The sequence below is a fragment of the Martes martes genome (genome assembly GCF_963455335.1).
Source record: "Martes martes genome assembly, chromosome: 5".
NCBI classification, from domain to species: Eukaryota; Metazoa; Chordata; class Mammalia; order Carnivora; family Mustelidae; genus Martes; species Martes martes.
Genome location: NC_137892.1, coordinates 20,420,625 through 20,445,741, shown reverse-complemented (window position 1 = coordinate 20,445,741; position 25,117 = coordinate 20,420,625). Strand labels below are relative to the sequence as shown.

General features: G+C 58.1%; 1 protein-coding gene across 1 annotated transcript in view; it reads right to left on the bottom strand.

Annotated features, from left to right (window-relative positions):
- The window catches only part of COL23A1 (collagen type XXIII alpha 1 chain), a gene marked incomplete at its 5' end in the record, with an annotated part of 301,516 nt that overhangs the window by 11,439 nt on the left and 264,960 nt on the right, over positions 1-25,117 (bottom strand). The window contains 11 exons of the mRNA XM_080804434.1: positions 1,738-1,815; positions 3,164-3,208; positions 3,649-3,711; positions 4,026-4,079; positions 5,976-6,002; positions 6,442-6,468; positions 6,784-6,819; positions 7,644-7,760; positions 11,746-11,772; positions 13,098-13,124; positions 15,092-15,118. Coding sequence (XP_080660560.1) covers positions 1,738-1,815; positions 3,164-3,208; positions 3,649-3,711; positions 4,026-4,079; positions 5,976-6,002; positions 6,442-6,468; positions 6,784-6,819; positions 7,644-7,760; positions 11,746-11,772; positions 13,098-13,124; positions 15,092-15,118 — 528 coding nt within the window. The remainder of the gene's footprint in view (positions 1-1,737; positions 1,816-3,163; positions 3,209-3,648; positions 3,712-4,025; positions 4,080-5,975; positions 6,003-6,441; positions 6,469-6,783; positions 6,820-7,643; positions 7,761-11,745; positions 11,773-13,097; positions 13,125-15,091; positions 15,119-25,117) is intronic.

Below are 25,117 nucleotides of genomic sequence, written 5' to 3'. Positions count from 1 at the left end.
AATCTTAAAAAAAAAGCCCCTCATTGACTGCTTCCCACCCAGTCCCCCCACTCTTGTCTTGGGGGGAGAAGGGAGGTGCCACCAGGGACCAGGTGGGATACCACGGAGTCCACTGCAACGGTGGGTCCAGAATCCCCCTGCCTTCAGAGCCAGTATCCCCCAAACATAGAGTTCTTCACAACACTCCCCTGCTCAAGACCCTGCGTTGGCTCCCTATGGCCTCTTATAGCAAGCATAAATCCCCCACTGGCATTCAAGGCCAGCCAAAAATGTTATCCCTGACAGTGGCCCAGCACGGCCCTCTCTGTGCCTCCCACGAGCTCTCTGCCCATTGGCTCTGCTGCCTGCAGTCTAATGCTGGAGAGTCCTGGGTCGCGTGAGTAAGGGACGGTGTCTGTGGCGTCTCTAGGTCTGACCCTGCTCCCAAGCTCTGGCCCAGGTGTCCCACAGCCACCTGCCTATCATGGCTCATTGTCACCCTCCAGGCTTGTGTCCCCTCCTCAGGGCCGCACCCTGCCCAGCCCCTCATCCCAGCGACGTGTGCCCTCCTTGCTGCCCACCCCCCCATTGAGACGTCTCTGGTCTTTCTATCTTCCTCCATTCCCCTCACTCTGGCCCCAGAGCCCACCTGCACCCCGCCTGCCTCCAGCTGCCCCCGCACCCACTTTTATTCACCTTCCATGCCATTCCTCAACCAGCCTGCCCACAATATGGGTATATATATATTTTGAAGACTTTATTTATTTGACAGAGAGAGAGAGAGAGTGCACAAGCAGGGAGAGGGGGAGAGGGAGAGGGAGAAGCAGACTCCCTGCCGAGCTGAGCCCAACGCGGGGCTCAATCCCAGGACCCTGAGATCACAACCCGAGCCAAAGGCAGACGCCCAACCAACTGAGCCACTCAGGCACCCCCACAACATGTATTGTGAACCTCACTTCTGGCTCAAGAACCAATGTTGACAGCCCACTGCCCATTGGGCAGAGGCATCCAGAATCTTCCTCCCACCTCCCTACACTCAGGCTGGCTCTCCCTGTGTGTGCAGGCCCTCGGACCACATCACAGCACCCCACAGCACCCCGTGCAGGCCTGGGATGGGGCCACAGTTACCATCAGTGTGTACTTCCCCGAGGCCTGTGGGAGAGAACTGAATGGAACTCAGGTGGGATCAGGTGCCGAGGCCAGGTCCAGTCTCTGATGCCTGCCCCTCGCCCTCCGAAGCTCCCTTCCCTGGGAGCTGTGAGCGGCTAAAACCCAACCCCTGCCTCCACGGGGAAGAGGTCCCAAGTCTGCCGGGCATAGGGCAGGGCTCTGCAACTGCGCATCTCCTGAGGCTCCTCGGGGGCAGACCTGGCTGCCATCATCCTCCCCCAACAGCTACTAGAAGACGTAGCCCTCCAGCCTGTGCTCCCTGGGGAAGGTGCCAGGAGGGCCTGCTGGTACTGGACACCAGGAAATGGTCTGTCTCCTGCCCCTGAGCAGGGAGCTTCCCTTCTCACTTTGGCCTCTGGGGAGGTCAGGGTCACATAAGCCATATTCACAGCAGCTCTTAGCATCTGGGGTAGAGGATGCTCAGCACAGCTCTGATTTCCTTATCAGATACACCTGGTGAAGCTGGGGTCTTTGTGCTAAGCTGTCCCCCCACCCTTGTGTAAAGAAATGCAGGACCGATACACTAAGTATGTTGTTGTCTCCTCAGGAAAAGAACAAGGATGCATCCCGGTCCTGCCAGGAACCTACCTTGAGGGCATCCAGAATCCTGCCATCGTAGTCTATCACCACCGTGTCTCCTTGCTCACCCTTGAGGCCCTGGGGACCCTGAGGCAGAGGAAGAGTGAGAATTTCAGAGCGGGGCCGAGGCGGCCGCAGGTGTATCTGAACCCGGGACCCCAGGAACCTGGCCCACACGAGGGAAAGTCCGTGTGCCATGTGCTGGCTCAGCTGTAACCCGATGGGACCCCCAAGAGCTCATCTTCCAGGATCTATGTGGCCACGGGCACCCCAGTCCCTGAGAGATGCTCCAGGGCCTGGACAGCAGGTGTCCGGGGCCTGGAGCCAACAGAAGAACACGTTCCTGCCTTGTCTGGCTGCCGGTCCCATGGGAACCGAAGTCCCCTGAGGTCTCAACCTGGAGTTCTCCAGGGAAAACAGAAAGTCTCATTCTGATGTGAAGTTCTTCCGATTTCTAAATGTCGGCCGTACAAACGTGCAGAAATCAACATGTTCCCCCAAACGCCCAGACACCATGTGGACCAGCTGCCAGCTCCATCTCAGCCTTGTGCCTCAGTGTCCCAGGCTCTGGTCGAAGCTGTGCAAGCTCGCGTGTGCGTACGGCTGTCTGCAAACGCAGGTGTCCACACCCACCTGTCCACATCCGCATGCGCTCTAATGGGGCCCCTCCTCCCCCAACCCTTCCTCCATAAACCTCCCTTCGCCCCAGGCTGCTCTCTGCTGGGCCCACCGTGAAGGACGGGCAGCACTCTGCTCAGGCCTGGAGACAGCCCCCTGCAGAGGGCCCAGAGACCCTGGCCGGGGGTCATCCCTTGCCAGCAGGCTCAGCAGTCACGGTCCCCCAGAATCCCATGCTCAGTGCCGAATCCAGCCCCTGCCACCTGCGCGACCAGGCTGGGGGCTTAGCCTTGTTTTTTTCGGAGGAGAAAAGCAGCCTCCAGGAGTGTTCAGGCTCATGATTGCTGGAGGCCACCGAGCAGGGAATGGGACCTCTGGTGTTGACCTAAATGTGGGTTGACAGCAGCTGGTCGCAAATGATCGGAGACCAGCAAGGGGAGGGGGTGGCTCTGCTTCTGGAGACAGGGACAAACTGCAAGGTGGGGCAAGGTGCCCTGCCGGGGGAGGGTCACCCCCACTCCCACCCCAGGTGATGCACAGAAGGTCCGTGCTTGAACATAAGACAAGACTCTGGGAGGGCAGACATTCAGCTGGGGACAGCTCGTTTTCACGCATGCAATTTGAACGTTTTACCGAAAGTAGGTATGGTGAGATTGAAAATTTAAAAATCAGTAATGAATGATTAAAAAAAAAAAAGACTCCCATTTCCCAGAGCTCCAGGGCTCCTCCAGGGTCTCCCGCGGGAAATGATGGGGACATCTGAAGAGCTCCAGGCCCCTGGGTTCCCTTGGCATGGCCGGAGGGGGGCCTCACTTACCCGCAGTCCTGAGACTCCGTCCGCGCCTCGCTGGCCAGGCTCTCCCTGGGGAGACGTGAGGTTGCAGCCAAGTGTGCCTGGCCGCCCCACGCCTGCCCAGTCCCCAAGTCACCCAAAAGCGCGGGGCCCACGTGCTGGAGCCCCAAGGGACCTCTGTACGCAGCCAGTGCCCCAGAAACAGAATTCCTGGAAGGAGGGCCCACGGGAGCCCCCTTGGACCCCACAGTGTGTAGAGCTGGGCCACTGAGGGATGGCCTGGCTTCCCCAACTGCAGGATGACTGAGCCACATGGCCAAGCTTGGGGCGGGGGGGCTTGTCCTTCACCCAAACCTGTGGCCATCCCTGGGGCCAGCCTCTGACAGCCCACAGAACCAGACCCCAGATCCCACGTCCTCCCGCAACTCCCCAGTTAAAAGGGCAAAAGGAGGCAAAACCACATGACCCCAGGATGGGTGCACAGGTCTGAGCCGTGCACTGCGAGGCACCTTTGGCCCTGGGGCGCCGTCCACACCATTTTCTCCTGGAGGCCCCGTGTTCCCTGGCTCGCCCTGCAATTGAGACATTCGCAGTGAGTGAGCGTGCCAGGGGCCAGCTGGGGCTGCAGGCTTTGTGATTCCTGGGGAACATGCCTGAGCCCCCCTGGGGCATAGTTAGGGCCCCTGAGGGGGGCTCAGGTGACATTTTGGAGACAGGCCGGCAAGGGAGCAAGGATGATACCCTTGTCCTACCTTGGGGACAGGGTAGAGTGGGTGCCACCTCCCAAACCTGCACTGTGAAAGGGCCGCTAGGGGCCTCACCAGACCGCTCGGAGCCAAGGGAGGTGGGAGGCAGGGGGCCCTCTGGGGGAGCCACAGGGACCTACCTTGGGGCCTGGGGGTCCGGGGAGCCCTGGCTGGCTTGGAATCCCGTCATCCCCCTGAGGAGAGAGCAGCTGAGGCTGCAGCCCTCAGGCCCAGGCGTACCGGTTTTGGCTGTCTCCCCACCCAGCGCTCTCCCCTGCCCACCAGCCCACCAGACCTCTGCGGGCACCAGCATTAGTCACACTGGGTGGGGACAGGGGGGCGGGGCAGGGCGGGTCCCCCAGGGCCAGCCCAGAGCACGCCTGAGGGGGGCTGGCGCACGGAAGGGAGGGGCGGGCAGGTGGAGGAGAGGGGATTGGCTCCTTCAGTCAATACGTGTGAGCGCGTCTGTGGGCCAGGCAGATAGGGTCCCTGTTCAGTCGGGGAGAGAGGGGCCCGAGGGCAAGGAACTATGCTGATAAACCCACAGCACCAGGCCAGGAGGTGGAAGCAGTGCTGGGAAAAGAGTGTAGGGGGGTGGTGGGATGGAGGAACTCAGAGCGACCTAGGGGAGCTTTTTGGAGACCTGGCAAGGGAAGGGGTGGAGGGAGATCACCCCTGGCCAGTGGTTCCCAAACTCGAGTGCATGCCAGTGTCACCCTGGGGGAGGTGCTGGACAGACCACAGCTACAAGTTCTGGTCACCAGGGGGACGCCTGAGTGGCTCAGTTGGTTAAGTGTCTGCCTTCGGCTCAGGTCATCATCTCAGGGTCCTGGGATTGAGTACCACATCGGGCTCCCTGCCCAGCGGGGAGTTTGCTTCTCCCCTCTCCCTCTGCCCCTCCCCACTGCTAGTGCTCTCTCTCTGTGTCTCAAATAAATAAATCAAATCTTTAAAAGAAATAAATAAAAGTTCTGGTCACCAATTCTGATGGGCGTGAGGTATGTCCACACCCTCACCCAGGGGATTCCCCACTACAATTTAACCCCATTCTGATACTTGTCAACCTGGAGAGAGCGTTGGATCCCACAGGTTAAGGGCCCAGTCCTATAAGACAGCACCCCCCCACCCCTGCACCCGCCACTTTAGGCACCAGGAGGAAGCTGTGTTATAGATTGGTCCATCATAGACTGACGATTACAATGACCTCCTCCTTGAGTTCCATTAACTTGCTAGAGCAGCTCACAGAACTCAGGGAAACACTCTACTTACTAGATTCCCAATTTATCATAAAGGATAGAACTCAGTAATAGCGAGATGCAGCGGGCAAGGCATGGGGAAGGGGCGCGGAGGGTCCGTGAGCTCTCCAGGAGCGCTGCTCTCCCCAATTCTCCCCATGTTCACCAACCCGGAAGCTCTCAGAACGCCCATCCTTTGGGGTTTTTATGGAGGCATCATCACAGAGGCCACGGGTCAGACTGGTTCAACCTACAGCCCCTCTCCCTCCCTGGAAGGCTGGTGACCAGGACTGAAAACTCCAACCCTCCAATCACATGGCTAGTTCTCCAGGCAACCAGCCCCCATTGGGGGGGGGGGCGGTTGTCCCTAAAGTCACGCCATAAACATAACAATAGACACCTTCAAATCTGGTTCATCATTCAGGACATTCCAAGGGTTTTAGGAGCTCTGCTCCAGAAACCAGAGGACTAAGAACAAATATGGATTTTTTATAAATCACAACATCCCAGTGGCCCACCCCTAGTGACTCTGACTAGGTGGGTCCAAGATCGGCCTCCAAATGCGCCTAAGGCCCCAGCGATGCTGATACTGCTGGTCCCAGGACCACACTTTGAGAACCACTGTCCAGGTCCCTGAAGTGGGAACGAATTTGCTGCATTTGCAGAAAGGAAAGAATCCGTGAATAAGCGAGTGAATGAAGGAAATTGGGCTTCGAGACAGAGGACTTGGGTCTGGTGAGGACATCCCTATGGCCGCCACCCACCCACCGCCCTGCCCCATGGGGAGCCCCTGCCCATCTCCCTAGCCACTTCCCACACCCCCACCAGGAAGCCCTTCCTGGGGGCCCCCCTCACCTTCTTTCCAGGAATGCCAGGCTCACCCTAAGATGGAAGGCAGAGGGGTGCAAGAGAGAGGTCAGAGCCCTGAGAACATGGCGCAGACCCAGGCCACCTGCTCCTCCGGTGGAACCGGCCTTGATGACCGGGGATGGCCCGGAGACCCTGGCCCCTCAGACATGTGTACAGGGATGGTGGGGCTGACAGTCCTGGACTCTGCTCCTGACCAGGGTCCCCCCCATGCTGAATGACCCTGGACAAGTCACTGCTCTCACAAGTGGGCATGTGATGCCACAGCCTCTGGGGGGTGTTTCTGAGATGAGGGAGAAAGCAAGGAAAGCCCTTCTTCTTCAGGCGGACCCCAGTCCATCCCCCGCCCCCCCAGCAGGCAAAGGAGAAAAGGAACAACTGACTTGCAGGGGTGGGGGAGGGGATGGGAGCCCATCCCTCCCAGGCCCGGGGCAGGGGACAGGGGAGCACTCACCTTGGGCCCTGGGAGTCCCTTCAGGCCCTGGAACAAGAGAGGAGAAAGTATTAAATGGGATACCGGCAGCTGCTTTTGGGTATCATTGTATAAAGGGCGACGCCAAGTGCCAGATGGCAGGAGGCCGGGCCATCCTGCCCCTTCTAGGCCTGACTCCCACATCAAGGGCTGCTTCTGTGTCAGATCTCAAGCAGGGCAGTGGCCTGGGGGGGCGCCCTCCCAGGGATGCAGGGCTGGGGGCCTGGCCCATCGGTTCCCCACTGCTGGCCGTGAGTGGGATGGGGGCTTCTGGCCCCCTGAATGAATGGGGCCCCAGGCTGCCCCAATGCCCTGGATACTGACCATCTCGCCGTCACGTCCAGCCTCTCCTTTGGGACCCTGAGGAGGCAGAAGAGGAGACCCTCTTGATGAAGGGACACAGGGACTCCACGGTTAATGGAGCCCACTCCCCGCGCTGGGCCCTGGGCTGGGGCTCCAAGCCGTCTCTTGTTTCATGAGCGGGTGTCCTTGTTCCCACTTTGCAGATGAGAACTCAGGGAGGTTCAACGCAGTTGAGGCTCAGGGAGCTAGGTGCCCAACGGGAATAGGAATGGATGAGCCAACTGAGTAGCTAGCTGCCCCAAGAGGGGACCCTGGTGGCAATTTGGTGGCAGTGTGGTGGAGGGGCTGGCTCTGCGTGGGAGGGGAAGGACAGGCCTAAGTCCCTGCGGTAGGGGAAGGGGTAGTACCATGAAGCCTGGCCTCCAGAGTCTGCGTAGAGCTATAGGAGGACAACTGAGCCTAACTAGTTAGTACTGGAAGGAGGGAAGGACTTGGGGGGAGAGCGAGCCAGAGCAGGGTGGGGGGAATAAAATCTGGGGAGGAAACACCTCCGTATGGGTCTCAGGGTCAGGGTTAGGATAGAGACTGAAATTGCAAGCAAGGTGAGGTTAGGATCTCTGGTTGTATTTGGGGTTAGGGTGCAGAGTAAAAGTTGGGTTTGGAGTCAGGTCAGAGTGTAGGAGCCAGAGGTAGGGTCTGGATAATAGCCAGAAATGAGGGTGCGGACCAGCATTTGGGAATGGGTTTGGGGTCAAGGTCTTAAACGCCACTCGGTCTAAGGCTGGAGTGGGGCAGTTGTCTGGGTTGGGGCTGGGGTTAGGCAACATGGGTCTGGGTCTGGACTGGGGACAGGGGTATTCTACCTCCATGCCCTCTCTTACCGCTGGGCCTTGTGCTCCCCTGGGGCCATCTTTCCCCGTGTCGCCAGGAGGGCCCCGGGCTCCAGGGGGTCCAGGGGGCCCCGGAGGCCCAGCAGCTCCATCTCGCCCTTGGTCTCCCTAGAAGAGATGGGGCCCGGCTTACTGTGAGGGGGAGGGGAGGGGCTCCAGTCTCCAGAGAGCAGTCTCTGCAGATGACTGGCCAGATGCCTTCCCTCCCCCAGCCCTTGCGGGTTTGTGGGGGGGGGGGTGGTTCAGAGGAAAGTGTTTGGTTCCTGGGCTTCTGGTTGCTCCTCGGCAGCCACAGGGACAGACAGGTCCCTGTACTTTGGCATAAAAGCTAAGGGATGTGCCGTTCTCCCAGCTCTCAGTGCCTGGAGCTCAGCTCTGGTGTTCCGCTGAGAGATGAGACACGCTGGGTACTGGAGCAAAGCATGTGGGCCCCACCAGCCCCTTCCCCTGGAAAGGGGTCTGCACGCGTCCTGAAGGACCTTCCTCGCAGGAGAGCCTCCTTTATCCCGTGCTGGAGGTGCGCTTCTGGGGCCTTACCCAGAGCGATGAAAACTCCCGCGGATGCTCACAGCTGCTCTAGGGGTAACGGCCCCAAACTAGAATCAACCCAAATGTCCTTCCGTGGGTGAACGGCTAAGGGACGGTTAAGCGACAGCCGTGTCACAGAGCACAGCTCCGCCATAATGACAAGGAACAAGGCACAGCCACGTTGCAACAGCTCCGACGGATCTCGGGGGAACGACGCTGAGTGAGAAAAGCCAATCTCAGCGGCTCAGACTCTACCGCTGCAAATACACCCCAGGGAGGACATGGAAAGATCATGAAGATGGAGGACGGATTGGTGGCTGCTGGGGGTGGGGGCAGGGATGGGGCGGGGAGGGAGGGGACTGAGGCAGCACGGGGGATCGTCCTGTGGTGGTACCCGAGTCTACTGAGTGTGATGACGTCGCCCAGACTTTTCAACGCACCTAGATGGGCAACATGGCTGAGCTCCCCGTGAGGGAGGTGGAGTCTGTCAATTATCTGGTTGTGAGACTACATTGCACAGGGAGACAAGATGTCACCATCGGGGAGCGTGGAGGACAGGTGCATGGGGTACCACCTCTTACAACTAATTGTGAACCAACAGTCATCTTGCGATACAAAGTTGAAAATAAAAAAAGGAGAGCAACAAAGGGCCACAAAGTCTCGGTCATGCAGCATCCCGCCCCTGACTCAAGGACCTGATGTTAGTACGGGGTCAGACCTCAGGCAGCCAGAGCCCTCACCTCGTGGCCCCCAGCTGCAAGGAAAGGGGGACCACGGTGCCACCGGCACTTCCTGCTGCCCCCGTGGCACGGGGCAAGGTCATGGGGCACACCTGGCTCGCAGTGACAGCAGTCCCCAAACTTCCCACAGCCGAGAAACGAAGAAGCCTCTTGCAGAGGTAACCCTCCCTGGACCCCGTGCACCCTGCACTGATCTCCCTGGAAGCTGACTCTCCCCAACCCTTGCGACCACCCAGCCACGGCACTGTATCGACCCATTTTACAGGTAGAGCAGTCAGGAACAGAGAGGGTAATCATTTCCCCCAGGGTTGCAGAGCTAGGAATGGCAGCAGCTCCTCAGGGCCACTGAGGCAAGCGATGCCTTTTGGACGCGTTCTGAATCCCCGGCTCCCATAATGTGAAGGTTCCCCTCTCTTGCCAACGGGACCCCAGGCACAGTTCATTGGTTTTCCCCAATTAAAAAATGGACTGAGGCTCTCAGTGTCCACCACTCAGGGTCCCGACCCGGAGGCCAGGACTCCAGCCTGACATGTAGCCAGCGGACAGTCTGGTTAGCTTGCCCAGGTGCAGGTGGGGACGGCGGAGGGTGATTCCTGCTCCATTTGCTGCTGTGTCAGGGAGAACTGGAAGACACCCCAGCCCCCGCTCCCTCCACAGCCCAGGGGCCCCACAACGGGCACCACTGGCCTGGACTCTACTTACTGGGGAGGTAAATGGGTTTCAACACGTGAGCAGGTCCCAGCAGATGTTGGTAGGCTCTGGCCTTGAGTTACTCGGGACTCGAGGCTGGCCAGCTGCCTTGCCTGTGTGCTGGGATCGGGCTGGCTGAGGTCCAACCATGGAAACGCAGGGGTGAGTCAAGGGAGCACACAAACCAGCAGGCCCGGACACGCCACTGGGCCAGGCTACCTTGAAGACGCGGCGACCGTACCCGTGATGGTCTCTACTTATAAAGCCTGGATTGAGCCGTGGAAAAACCATCTAGCCAGCAAACAGGTTGTGTGGTCAGGAAGGCAGAAAGGGTGACTTAGGAAAGGACAAAGCTGTTTCGGGGGGGCAAAGCCACTCAACCCAGCCCAGCGACCGGGAGAGGAGGACTATGTTCTCCAAAGATGGCCGCTACGCTCATTCCCATCCCACAGGACCCTTGCAGTGGGACCCCCCCCAACCCACTGCCCCATCGAGAGAGAAGGTCTGCTCCTCTTTCCCCACGTTGACTCTGGGCGGGCCCCGTGGCTGATGGGACAGATAGGATGCCACGGAAGTGAGGCGTGCCAGGCTCTTAACTGGCCTCCTGGAATGCTAGTCTTGGGACGCCCCTCTGGGAAGCCCACTGCCACGCTGGGAGAAGACTTGAAGCGCATACCTCCCCACTGAGCTCCCAGCCAACAGCTGCATCCATCGGGGCCATGGGAGGGTGCCACTGTCTTGGACTGGCTTCGATGAGAGAGATCCGCCCACCCCCCCCCACCTCGCCCACAACCGGGGCCGTTGTTGTTTTAAGCCATGGAACTTTCAAGGGTGGCGGCTGTTTTGGAGGTGGCTGGAACCTTGGGACAACGAGAGGATACCCATGAAGGGTGGAGGGAGGGCTCTGGGAAAGATCTCTCATGACTCCCGGGCTGGGGGAGCTCGTCAATTGAGGAGTGGGCACCCCCTTTCCGGAAGATCAGTGTTTGTACACCCACTAGAAAGCAAGCAAAAAGCTTTTTCTCAGCGGTCACCAAATTCAACGTGGGTACCCTGGCTTTGACTTCAGCTTTTGGGGACCCCATGGTTGCCTCCAACCAAAGGCCCAGCACGGAAGAGCTCTGTCCTGGGGCTTCAGCCTGGCCAGCCCGGGGCTCTCGGCTCCTGCTCACGACCACCTGTTATATGGGCCCTTCTGGTCTGGTGGCACAGACTTGGGGCCGTGGGGCCGCAGAGGTGGGACTGGGACCGGGACCAGGACCAGGACCTGGCCCACACTTAGTCCTCTAGCCTCCCCTTCCCATCCCCCATCCACAGTGCCCGCCCCTCACCCCTGCTCCATCCCTGCCTCCAGTGCTTACAGATGCTGGCTGTGGGGGTACTAGCTCACTGGCTACAATTTCCACCCCATAACCTTTTTGGGGAGCAGCCCCCTCTAGTACAGATGGGCCTCCACCCCAGTTGTGGCAGGAATGGAGGGGGCATGCTGTTAGGGCCCCTGATGTGACCCTCTGCCCAGATCTGCTTTGTGGGGCCCATCCGACCTGGGATCCCCACTCTGCTTCATTGAAGAGACCCCAGGTTTGGCACAAGGCACTTCCCGGTCCCTTGGGCCCTGGGGGCACCGAGGGCCAGGGGATCTACTGTCCCTGGGCTGGGTGCTGGGTGCTCACCTTTATGACTGCCATGAACCTTTGCTATAAGAGCTTGGAAAAGGGGCTGTCAATCCCACCCACCACAGTTGGAGAAACTGAGTCACAGAGGGGAAAGGGAGTCGCTCAAGGTTACTTGGCTGGTAAGTGGCAGAGCTCAGCTGCTGACCCATAACCTTCCCTCTTCCTGAGGTGCCAGCCATCCTCAACAAGGTCAGTCTCGGGTCTGGGGGCAGTGCTAGCGCCACTGTCCCCACCCTGCCCCCCATCCACGGTAACAAATATGACTGTGAGGAAGCCCTGGGTTTTCTAGCCGTGGCCACTTAAATGAAACCCCACAGAAGGACAGATGGTGGGCAGTGGGCAGAGACCGTGGGCCCATGTGGTAAGGGGCAGGGACCCAGAAGAGACGCTAGATACGCCTTATTATACGGTAACATGAACTGTGTGGGGCAGGTGAGGGAGTCTTGTGTCAGCTCTTACCCGAGGGCCAAGGTCTCCTGGTGCGCCCTAAGGACAAAGAGCAGGAAGACGGGTCACTGCTACTATTTTTACCCTACCACATGTATTAAGCATTTACTGTGTGCTCCCTGCTTTACCCACTTGTTCTCACCCAAGTCTAATGAACATATCACGAGAGTTCTATTTCTAATCTCCATTTTCAATGAGGAAACTGAGGCACAGAAAGGCTAAGTAGCCAGCCCAAAGTCACACAGCCAGTGCACACACAGGGCTTAGAACCAGGCGCTGTGTTGCCTGTGGCCAGCCCCTAGTCACGGCAGAGCAGAGATGAGCTGCTCCCCATGCCCCGCGTCCTCTTGGAATCCTGGAACCTCGACACAGCGAGGAATGGTAATTACTTGACCGTCTAAAGTCACCAAGCTCTGGGGTGGATGTCACGAAGGGACGGGTGCCAAGATGCCAGTCTCTCTCTGGGTTCAAAGCCTCTGCTTTGTTCAACCGGAGTCAGCAGGAAGGAAATCACTTCTCTGTCAGGTTGCTTTAACTGACAGATGGGGAAACTGAGGCCCACGGAGCCGGCCACCCATCGAAAGCCATGCGGTTGGTGGGGGAGCCCTAAGGCAACCCTGAGGCTCTGAGCCTGGGATCCTGTGCCCGGCACAGCTCTGAGGGTGGCTGGGGACACTGGCTGGCCTTACTTACCTCGGAGGGCACATCACAGCAGGCGGCTGGAGTGGACGTGGCCCAGATGTGGATCCTAGAAGGGTCCTGCCACATGGGCATCTGCTCTGGCCCCTCCCTGCTCTGATCCTGCCGTAGGACACATGGGTGGCCCCTCCCACCCCCGCCCTTTCATGGCACTTGGAGGCCCCAGCCCTCCAGGGGTCTGCCGTGACATTTCGTTCCAAATGCCAGGGAAGATTTTCTCACAGGGGGTGCTGTAAAGACCACAGGGGCAGCTCCCCACCATCTGTCCGCCTGGGGGGGCCACACACTCCTCACAAAGAATACCATCTATAGTGACTGTTCAAACCCCCGCCCCCCAGGCTCTCCTGGCTCTAGCCCCTCCCCCCTCTCTTCCATGATTTTTTGCTTTGGAAACTCCTCATTTTGCGAAGACCTTGCTTGAGTTTTGTCATTCTCCGGTGTGGAGGGTACTCCAGTGTCACCCCTTGGGCACTCGGAATCGTTAAACATAAGCCGTATAACCGTTAGGAGGGAGGCACTCTTAGCCCCACCTTCCAGATGGGGAAACTGAGGTTCCAGGAGGGGATGTGACGTGCCCGGGGCCACACTCCAGAGCTGGGGTTTGGAGGCAGGTTTCTGGCATCCTTCATCATATCCTCATCTAGACAGCTGCCGGCATCACTTACCTTTTCCCCTTTGGGTCCTGGAAGTCCCTGTAGAACAAAAGGTGAAGACAGGCCTGAGCAGGGAGGACTGGGCTGGGTTCCCTAAGGCTTTGAGCGGAGCTGTGGGGAGCTGGGTGGGGAAACACGTAAGTCTGTCTGCTTTTAATGACAACTGCCCTTGCTGGGCCCAGGACAGCTCCGCATCCCACTCCTCTGCGTGAGGGGCGCCAGGGGACTTGAGGGTGGCCGGGACCTCTCAGCTGAGGTAGGAACACATGTGCTGTCACTCCCTCCACAGAGCAGAGCCCTTCAAGCTCAGCCCCTCCTGAGCCCGGTGGCCACTGCCCCTAACTTTCCATTATCCCTTCAGTTCATAATGGGTTTGCTGGTTCATTCACCTAACGACTTGTCCACATAAGAGGTCAGTTCATTTCTCCATCCTCTAATACGGCACACATCGTCTGGCAGCTCCTCAGTCACTTACTATTTCACTCATTCCTTCACTCTCTTGTCCGCTCAACCATCATGCATTTGTCCACCCGCTAACTCAGTCTCCCGTGCGTCCAACCGTTGTACAATCATTGATTCATAACCTCATCTGACTATCTTTCTACCCAATCATCCTTCCTTCCTTCCGTCTACCCACCCATACACCCATTCATCAACCCATTCATCTATCTATCCATCTATTTGTCCTTTTATCCAACCATTTATCAATCCATTTTTTTCATCCATCCATCCTTCCATCAATCCATTCATACATCCTTCCTTCCATCCACCCACCATTCATCTGTCTGTCCTTCCATGCAACTATTCATCACTCCATTTGTCCATCCATCCATCCATCGTACCATCCATCTATCCAGTCATTCTTCCATCAGTCCATTCATGTATCCTTCCTTCCATCTACCCACTCCATCCATCTTTTCATCAACTCTTTCATCTATCCATCCATCCGTCTGTCCTTCCATCTAGCTATTCATTATCCATTTGTTTGTCCATCTATCCAGCCAGTCATAGATAGTCCATCTATCCATCTACCCATTTATACATCCTACCTTCTTTCCATCCATCCATCCTTCCATCAATCCATTCATACATCCTTCCTTCCATCCACCCACCCATTCGTCTGTCCTTCCATGCAACTATTCATCAATTCATTTGTTTATTCATGCATCCATCCATCCTACCAACATCTAACCTACTATTCAGCCATCCTTCCATCAATCCATTCATACATCCTTCCTTCCATCTACTCACTTATGCATTTGTTTGACTCTTTCATCTATCCATCCGTCCTTCTGTCCTTCCATCCAGCTATTCATTATCCATTTGTTCATCCATCCACCCAGCCAGTCACCCATCCATCCATCCTCGCTCCCTTCCATACATCTATCCCTCCATCCATCAATCCATTCATCTGTCCATCCATCCATATATCCATCCACCCACCTGCCTATCCATCCACATCCAATTATTTATTTAATTATGCTGTCTCCCCGAGCAGCTTGTTCATTCTGCTGAAGATGCTTGTGGACCATAGGCTCCTGGCCCAGGTGTTGAGAACTCATCAGCCCAATGTCTACCATTGGGAAGTCTTGAGACTGGCGTGGGGTTGGGGGGGATGCTCTGTGCCTGGGGCTTGCTAGGAGGGGCTTGTATGTTTTGAAGGCTGACTCGATGTCAAAGTGCAATTTATATTTCTCCACATCCCCAGCCTGCAGGGCTGGTTCAAGTGTGGAGGGTCGATGGACGCATTTGACGAGCCTCAGGCTTGTGAGGTGAAGGGCCTCTCCAAAGGTGCACAGCCAGCGGGTAGTGGAGCTGGATTTGAACTCCGGTCTGATGCCCAAATGACTTCTCTCTGTGCTGAGCCAGGTTCCCGGTGGCCCCTTCCCTCTGGCACCCTCCCCCTATCACTTCCAGCCCTTCCCTCTGGCACCCTCCCCCATCACTTCCAGCCCCACAAGTGGCCCAGTCCCAGGACCACCTAGAATCTCCCTGTAATCACTTACGGGCTTGCCATCCAGACCCAGCGGCCCCTGGAAATGAGAGAGACAGAGAGAAAGGTTACACACCGGATAGGCATTTCCTGTGTGTTTTATGACCTAGAGGTACTACTGGGTATCAAAGACCAAAACCTGACGTAAGCCCATGGTCTGAGTACGTTTCATGCGAGGGCATCTGGGTGTTTGCTGTCCAGAATCCCCTCCTCCAATGACAGAGCCCTTCTTCTTCTCCAGGACCACCCCCATCTGCACATATGGGGCTTGGGAGTGCGGTCACATTTCCTCAACCAGAGAGGGGTTCAGGGATGAGTGTCATGTCTGGGACTTTGGATGGTGACCCTGTAGGGGAAAGAGGGCTCTTTTCTCTGATGGGGCTAAGGTGGAGCTCCTGGGGGCACCATGTGGCTTGAGGAAGAGCCAACAGAGAGGAAGCCAGAGCGGAGAGACAGAGAGCACAAAGGGTCTGCTGCTGAAACCCCCCACCCCTGCACACTTTGTTTGTCCGCAGCTTTTCTTTAATCCAGTTCGAACTGAGTTCACTCACATGTAAGTCAGCAGGGACTGAACACGTCCTCCCGCAAAATGCATGTGTTGAAACTTAACCCCTGGTGTGATGGCGTTAGGAGGAGGGGGCTTTCGGGAGCCTCATGAATGGGGCGTCAGCCTATTTAGAAGAGAGTTTCCAGAGAGCTGCTGGCCTCTGTGTCCACCATGTGAGGACACAGGGAGGAGGCAGCCACCTTCAGCCGGGAAGAGGGCCCCCCACCAGAACCCTGACCGCACCGGCACCCTGACCTCACACCTCCAGCCTCCAAGACTGCGAGAAGTCGATTTCTGTTGTTTCTAGACCACCCAGTCCGTGGCCCTTTGTTAGAGCAGCCCAAATAGGCTAAGACAGGCCTGAAGAATCCTCAAGGCTCTTTTAATTCCCTGCACTGGCCTTAGCAGGCCAAAGTCAAGGTCAAGAGAAGCCAAATCTCCCAAGGCTGGGTCCCAAGGGCTGGCACATCCCAGAGGCTCTGGGGGCTCTGTGGTGTCTGCAGGGGGTCAGGGACGGCTGCCAAGCAGCCCCCATGGGCACCTTCTGCCTGTCCAGCCGCTGCCCGCTCAGAAAGCCCCGCTGAGCTCCCCCACCAGGTGGGAGTATACAAGAATCTGAGGGCAGTGCCACCAACTGGCTCTGACCAGTCTCTGTCAACCCCCGTCCTCCTCCCTGTGTGGCCTCCTCATCCCACAGACGCTGCAAATGTTCTAGGCAGCTCCACTCTCCCGAGCCTGCACATGTACCGCCTGCCCGCCGGGCACACCCTTCACCCCCTTGTGTGCCGTCTTCTGTTCAGTCACCTCCTCCTTCACGATGCCCTCGGGGCTCCTTCACTTCTCAGAAGTCAAGCCATCTGTCCCTGCATCCGGCCCATTTTCTAAGGGTCGCACATCACACCGTGCATTGTCACCGTGTGGTCTATACAAGTCTACCAGTGGATCCAGGAAAAGGGTCTGATCCCTGTGTCACCAGTGCTCTGATGAGGCCCGGCACAAAGCACGTGCCTCTCAGTGTGTATTGAGTCAAAGCAAGGAAAGGTAGTGAGAAAGATGAAGCGCGAGCAGATACGTACAGTATAAGGTGGAAAGTCCAGGGCAGGACAGACAAAGGGTTCTGGCAGTTCTGAGCAGGGGGACAGCCTGCCAGGCTCTGGGGGGTATTGGGAAAGATTAGGGAGTTCTGGCCTGAGAAAGTAACAATTGGGGATTTAGGGAGGGCACCGTGGGCAGAGAGCACAGCCCAGAGGCACAGGGCCCGTGAGCAGCAGACAGGAGCTCTGTCTCAGCATCAACTTCCCTCCCATCCCGGTCTCTCTCACGTGTCCCTGCCCTGCGGAGACTGCACTCCTGTGCCCCGCACTGGGGTCCTCATGGCCCGGCCTGGCCTCTGCCTTGGGGCTGTCCTGTGTCCCTGGTCTTCCCAAGCTCTCTGCTTCTTTCCCATATTCATGCCTTTGCGTGGGCTGTTCCCTCTGCTTTCAAGGACCTGCCCTGGCTCCTCTACCTGGGAGACACTCTTTGGCTCCTGGAAGCCAGTCCCTCCTCCCTCAGGTCTGCACATGGCCTGGGGCCCAAGAGTGAACAGTTTCCCTAGCTGCACAGTCAGACCTCCCTGAAATGGGCCAGCTACGTCCCCAGATGCCCTAAGAGGGGCTTTTCCTCACACCAGGGCCTTGCTCCAGGCAGGAAGCCAGGGCAGTTCTGAAAATTTGTCCCTTAAGTGGCCCTGGCCACCAGCCTCAAGGTCAGCTGAGGGTCTGGACTTCGAGGCGATGTCCTGGGGACAGAAGGAATCCCAGGAGATGGGGGGGGGTATAGGATCTGAGGGCTCCTGGTCAGGAGGGCTCCCAGGCTGAGGCTCACCAGGGACTGCCCTCGCTGGCCCACCTCCTGCTGGCTCCCGGCTGGCCTGACCCCTGGATCCATGGGCCTGAGGCCCCCCTCTTAGTCTGCTAAAATTGGACCTCATTCCTCCTCTACTCCCCACGCTCAGGCCCTGCTAGGCCTCACCCAGGCCCGGAACATACAAGGGGCCCAGTCCCACCCCGAGTCTCACCTGGGGGCTCCTCAGGGCCCCCATACTCAGCAAGCCTGAATCACCACAGCAAGCCTGTAAGGCAGGTGTTGTCCCTGTCTTACAGGAGGGAACTGAGGCTCGGGGATGGAAAGGTCTCGCCCCAGGCCACCCAGCCAGAACAGGCCAAGGCTGGAGACCAGAAAGGCACTTCCACTCTCCGTCCTCCGGGCGCCAAGATCCCCCAGCCACGCTCCCTCATCTGCCCAAATCCCTCATGAAGACAGAGATGAAAAAAGAGAGGAAGCTTAGAGCTAAGTTAATCTCCTTCCTTTTCCCTGTGCTGTGCTGGGAGGGAGGACACAGTGGGCCTCAGAGCTAAGGCACTGGCAGCAAGGGGCCCCTCACAGGCCCTGGGACCCAGTGCAGGGCTGGTCTGAGGGAAGCGGGCACCCCTCTCCTTGGGGCCACAGAGGTGGAGACTCTCTGGGGCCACACCCCACTCCGCCCTCACTGCCGCCCTGCGAAGCAGGCCCCACAGCCCCATCCTGCAGATGAAGAAGCTGAGGCATCGGGACTGTCCAGGGCTAAAACAAGCCCTCCTCTCCAGGCAGTTCTCCCTCTCCCACAGCACAGGGCAGCACCCTTGACAGGTGGCCCCTAGGTCCCAGGGGACCTACGACGGAGGCTCGCAGGCCTTGCCTTCCTTCTGGGATTCCTGGGATGTCTGTCTCCCCAACTGAACAGCCCCTCTTTGGGCAGAGCTCTCTGGACCCTCTGTCACCCTAGGCCTCTACCAGAGAAAGTGCTGGGTCAGACAGACGTGCTTGCTGTGTGACCCCGGGAGAGCCACTCAACCTCTCTGAGCCTCAGCATCCTCATTACCTGTTCTCCCCAGTAGGGCTGTTCCTGCCCTGGGTTTGCCCCAGCTTTCCCCTAAACTCTGCCACACCATGGCCTCCTGGCAGCCCCTGGGATTTGGAGAGAGCTGCTCCAGGGGTCTCAGGGGGTATATCTGGGGCCTCTGGAGGCCCACGGGCTTTCACCCACCACACTGTTTCCTGGCCCCAAGCCGTACTTTCCCAGTTCCTCCACTGCACACAGTCCTGCTTCCACCTGGAGAACTCCTACTCGTTCCTCAAAGCCCAGCTCAAATGGCCCTTCTGGGAGCCTCCAGGAGGAGCAGCAGCATCCCCCGAAGCTGTCTACCACAGAGCTGGGTCCCCATCCTTCTGGAAGAGAGCCCTGGGGCTGAGCTCCAGGAGACATGCCAGGTGGTCAGAGGAGGCTGGCTCTGGATTCAGACACACCTGAGACCAAATCCAGCCTTGCCCACATGCCAGCTGGTGACCTGGGCCTCCTCACTTGTGACAAGGAGATGCAGGCCTCTCTGCGTCGCTGGCCTCTGTGTGTGTGTGTGCACGTGCTATGTGCACTCAGTAGAACACATGAACCGTGCAGAAGGAGACAGGACAAAGCAAACCTCCTTCACCCCTCCCCAGCTCCCTTCCCAGGGGGGGTGGCACAGGCACCACTGTCTGCGTGACCCCCCCCACCCGCCCCCGCCCCAGGAAGCAGTCCTTGTCTGGAGAAGCACATATGTGGAGCCCCTGCCTTTCTTATTTTTAAAGCCCTCTACGGGCTGCACAGTGAACATCTGTGGGTCCATCTGGCTTCAGGATGCCAGGGACTCTGGTCCCTGGCCCCGCAAGGCATGTCCTAGCCCTCCTTGCCACATTCCAGGAAAGGCTTACGACACACGCTGAGACCTGAGCATCATTCCCAAGGCCCTTCCCTAATACCTGTAGTCTCTCCCATGCAATGCCCTGGAGAACTTTCTAGAATGTAGATCTGCTCTCCTGTTGCAGCCCCTCTGGGGCAGCCTGCCTCCTGCAGGATGATGTCCCAACCTCCTGGTCTGGTGCCCAAAGCCCGCCTGATCCTTGCTGGGCACAGAGCATGTGTCCTGGTTCGGCCCTTTCTGGGTCTGGGCCTGTCTCTGGTCCATCAATGCTGGGTCCCCAGGCCCCATTCCAGGATATCTGTGGGTGGACAGAGAGCACACAGGGCTGTGGGTACCCTGTTTTTCTAGAAGTGTCTGCTGCAGGAGGGAGCCCAAGATGTTCTCTTGGCTTGGACCCCACAGGAGGAATGGATCTGTGGGTCAAGTAAGTTTGAAAAACACCAGGGAACACACTGTGAAATAGGTTTCTTTCCTGCAGCTTGTCTAAACCCTCGTTCTGCTTGTGGCTCTTCAGGAGGGCAGCGTTCCCAGCCTCACCGGGAGGCTGTGTGGACCATCTATGAACCAGACGTTTCCATGGGCTGGAAGGATGCCTGAGGCAGGCTCTGGAAGTCCTCAGAGCAGCAGAAATGCTCAAGGGAAGGGCCAGGAGTTGGTCTGAAGGGAGTCACGGACAAACACGGGGTGGAGGGCATGGTCAGCCTGGACTGAGGCAGGGAAGGGTCCAGGCTGAGTGTTCTAGCTGACAGCAAGCCAGTCTTGGGCAGAGGAGGGCCATCAGGAGTGCAAGCAGTCTGGACAAGCAGACCTGGGGCCTGGGTGGGGGCACATCCTTGATGGCAGAGGTCTTGTCCTGTCAAGGCAGCCCTCCCCCGCCCCAGACTAGGGGGCATCTCCCACAAAAGGAGCGGGGAAGGAAGGCATGCAGGGCAGCCACAGGCAAATGCAGAACTTGGGCCTTGCCAGGGTTCAAATTCTCTCTCAGAGCCTCTGCTTCCCCGGGACAGGCACTCCAGAGGGTCGGACGCCAACAGCACTGTGCCCGTGGCCAGTCTGTTCCCGTGGGCTCCCTCTCCTGCCTGATCAAAGCCACGGAATTCATCAGAGGTTTTCAACACATTCTGCCCTCCAGGAAACCCCACAGCTGTTTACAAGCCTCGGTTCTGCTTTAAATCACTATCTGCTCCCCCACCCCCCAACTGCAGATCGGCAGAGCCCCAGGACAGTTGCTGGATGTGCTGTGCACGACACACGCAGGCCAGGCAGGCCAAGAGCCCCCCAATGTGCTGGCTTCGCTCCTCGCCTAGCTCAGTGACCTGAGCCACCTAGAGCCTCAGTTTTCTTATCTGCAAAATGGGGGACATGTCCTTCTCCTCTCCAAGGACATGTTCAGTAGAAGGAGTCCTAGGTCTGTCTCCTCTGCCTCTTCCTCTCCCAGACCAACCGGAGGCATGAGACCCTGTATGCAGGCTGACACAGGCATGGGGTCTGCATGAGCCCTGGGCAGTGCTGGGGAGTGACCTTGTCTGGTTCTTCTGAATGGCAGGTGGTGGGACTCTGGCTGCACCTTCGTGGGTCTGCTCCCACCCGCCCAACTTCCCACCACTGAATATTTCCCAAGCAGGGTTCTTCAGAGCCATCTCTTAGGAAAAATTAATAGGAACAGCAATGGAGGGGAGGTTTCTTTGGGAAATAAGTTGCTGGAGGGACCCTGAAGCAAAAGGGCTGGGCCGACTGTTTATTCCACCCGGGGTTTGGCTCTGTTCTTCCCTGATTAGCTGGGGCTCAGGCTTCCCAATCTGCGACAGTGTCTGCTGCGCTGAGCTAAATCCATAAACGGGCCGTGTTTAGATGCAGACATGAGTCGATGCTCAGACCGGCTGGAGCGGGGTGACTGTCTCCCTTGCCAGTTGTAATTCATGCTGACGGCTCCTGTCGGGGAATGGAGCCTCCAAATTGCACCAAGACGGGGCCCGTGGATGTGAGGGGGCTTACCAGGATTATCAGTCCAGGGACCAGTAATTATGGCCCAGATGTTGACAATTCATCAAATTACAAGGCTGTTGGGCCCCAGGGTCCCAGGCTGGGATGTGTGCATTCCTGTATGAAGGCTCCCTCATTAGAGTGGGTGGGCAGCCGCCGCAGGGCAGGTCAGCCCCATGTGGTTCTGATTTCTCAGACCAGGCTTCACACACATGGACCACAGCAAGACTGTCCGGGTCTAGTAATTTCCCGGGCTTGGATTTCGCCGTGGGGTAGAGAGGACCGTTGCTTCTTGGGTCCAGCCCGGCTGTAGCTCAAGCCCCGGTGGTGGGCCCCGGTTCCTCCCGGGAACCCTGTCCTGGGATCTGTGGCCCTTTGTAGAGCCATCAATTAATGGTGCCCCAACTCAGTCAGCCATGAAGACTTTAGCTGGGCGGGGTTCCAGGAACCTGCCGAGGTTACGGGCCTGGTCCAACCTTCGACTCTTTGTAGGGTGAAGGGCTGGCCCAGAGCCAGGCTTGATTTGGTTCGTACAGTTAAGAAACCCAAACCCAAACCCGACGAACTGAATTAGTTGCAATCTTTTCAAAATTGGGATGTTGTGCACAAATATCCAGAGTTTGTGCTTTTCTAGAAAGGTTGGAAGATGGTGCCGCCTCTCCACCCCCAAGTGGCATGCCTGGCAAAGCTGGTGAGGCAAGAGCCTCCTTAGCATAGCTCCGCCCCTGGGCCACAGGCCCCGCCCCTGGCCCGCAGGCCCTGCCCCTCGAGTGGCCCGCTGCCCCGTCCAGGTGATCCGCCAGCTCTGTGGACGCATCTGGGTTTGTAACCCTCCGCTTAGAAAATCTCCTGGGTCCCTTTCAGCTCTACGATCCTGTGAGGCCAGGAAGCCATCTGGCTTCTATTTTGGGGAGAGGGCACGCTCAGTCTATCCTGTGCGCGCTGGAAGCAATTACGTCTGTGTCTGTATTATACATCGTGGCTGGAAGAGATGGTGCTATGCCTTTGAACCGATCCCAAAATACCTGCTTAAATTACACATTTGCTTGCTACATGATTACCCTGTCAGGTATCAGGAAAGATGGTTCCTGGGTGGGGAGAAGGGAGTCACGCGCCCACCCGACTCCCACTGGGTGTGGGAACTGCAGCATGGGTCAACGAGGCGCGCCCCGTGTCCCTGAGCCGCCAGCCTCTGGGCTGGTTTCTCCAGCCCAGGCACGTGGGGCTGCTCTGGTGGAAGGCACTGGAAGTAACAGTCTGGGGTGGGAAGCTAGCAGGACGCAGCAGGGGACCCCACAGTAATGGTCTGCGTGTGGCATGAGCCACAAGATGGAGATAGTCTAAGAGAGGCAGAAGGTGCAAATGAGATACCAGGGGGCAGAGGGACAGGGAGGGCTGGCAGCAGACACTGAGGCTGCAAGTGCTTCGTGGGGACCCCTGGGGTCCTGGCCACGCCCAGGCCTCTCCCGTTGCCACCCCTTGGGCTGTGAGGCCGGCCCTCCTTGGTTTCCAGAAAACGCAATTTCCCCACACTGGTGTTGAATTAGTTGGAACCCTTAAGGACCCAAAGATTTTTGTGTGAAATCTGGATTTCCAGCTTCTCTCGAACTGTTGGGGAAGCTGTGATAATGATCCAGGTCCGTGGGCTGCACCGTGGCGCCCTCTTTAGGTGGGGCCTGTGGCCCCCCAAGTTCAGCCCCGCAGTGTGGGGGGCAGTCCCTGCGCTCTCCCACATCCATGCCTCACCTATTCCTCCCCTGGCTGGCCCATATAGGGAACGCAGCTAGGAGCATGTGAGCCTGCATTTCCAACTCTGAACCATCTCTCCAAACTGTGGACCCCTCTCCAGTCCCTCACCTGTCCCTGCCTAGGACCTGGCCTCTCTCCCGCACCAGCCTCCACCAGGCTCCCTGTCTTCAGCTGCCACAGCCTGGCCTTCCCCGGGGAGGTCAGGCGTGGTCAGGTCTACCTGGGACACGAACCTGAATTTCGTGCCTAAACCCTGAGTGCTTCCCACCTCATCATTCCCCTCTGGCTTCAGCAAGCACCTGGCAAGTACCCCCACACCAAGCTCCCCACCTGCTGCACTGAGTTTGGGTCTGAGTAGCCCCCAGAGAGGCCCTATTGGTGGAACAACTCACTTGTGGGAAGATGACCCATTGGGGCCAGCCTCTTCTTAGAAGCCCTTCCTGGTAAGTGGGTGTGTGGCCCTTGCATACCTCCAGTGATGGGGAACTCACTGCTTCCTGGGCAGTCTGATAGGTTTGCGAAGTTTTTGTGTCTGTCCAGTCCTTCCCAGGTTGGACACCATTGCAAATTCCCTCCACCTTGTGGCTTCTGGGGAGGCAGCCAACTGGCTTCAAGATACTGGCTTCTTCCCCCTCACGTCCTCCTGCCTAACCGCCCCCCCCCCCACCACCACCCTTTAACCAAGCCAGCTGGCCCTGTTCTCTGTGGCCTCTGTCTAGATGTTACTCTGCAACAACCTGGGTCAGCACCTACTTGTATTCTGCCCTCAGGTCACACCTCCCTTCCCCAGAGCAGCACCCCTGACCCCTACGTGGCCAGGCCCGGGTTGCAGGTGGTCCCAGCCCTGACCTTGGCGCAAAGTGACGAACTTTCTCCCACTCAACCACAACCTCTAAGGGGGTAGGGACCTTGTGATGTTTTTTCACTCTTTCATCCCAAGTGCCAAACAAAGTGCTTCATAAATCATGAGAACAAAATACACCGTTGTTGAAAGAACCAATTGCCATGTGAATGGATGTCCGGTCTTCCTCCCCCCCACCCTGGTGTCTAACCCTGGGGTCAGCAGAGGGCGCTCTTGACCCGCTGAGGGCAGCCCAGGGCACCCGAGGACTCCTGCAGCGGCGGGGGTGTGGGGGGGGGTGTGGGGGGGGTGTGTCACAGCCAGGGTTCTGGGAACTGGGGACACTGGCCCAAAGGGGGCTCCTTCAGCCTCCAGGACTCCTCTTGCTGAGGTCAGCAGCCATCACCGAACCCAGCTTGTGTGCCCAGCATTAAGGGCTCTCGTGGGGTCATTTACGGGTTACCCCAGTGGCCAAAGACAGGTTGGGGATGTGCCTGAGGCCATGTGGTATATGGAACCCCAAAGCCCATGCTCTTTCCACTGCGTGGGCAAGACACAAGTCCAGTCCCTGACTTCAGGAGGAGCTGGCAGGACCCCCTCTGTACCCAAATAATGGCTTTCTCTCAAGTCTGTTTGCTTGGAAGGCCTGAGTTCGCCTTGGTGACCTGGTTCGGGTCCGTGAAGACACCGTCCACGTACTGCAGGGAGGAGTGCTTTGTTGCCTGGGGAAGCAGGGAGAGGCTCAGCCAGCAATCAGGGCGGGAGGGTTGCGGTCCGCAAAGATGTCACTGCAGGCCTCCCCCTCCCCACCCCACAAAGGACGGGAGGGGACCTCATCTGCAGGCCCCCTACAGGGGTGTCCTGTGGGAGGAGCTGGACTCAGGGACGAGGCTGCTATCTGGGGCCGGGGGCTCTCGGCTACTGCCAAGAAGATGCGAACAGCTACGGTGTGTAAGCAAGGCATGTAGGGACCCCAGAGGTGACAATCAAAAGGACTCTGGGAACACAGCACAGGTCCAAGGCCAGGGACCTGAGTCAAGGAGTGCATACTCCTTGGTAAGCAGGACCCTGGGGAGGAAATCCCAGCGAAGTGGCCCTCTCCCTCGGGCCCAGCTGTGTCTCCCCGAGGTCCCAATCTGGGGGCGATTATCAGGGGCT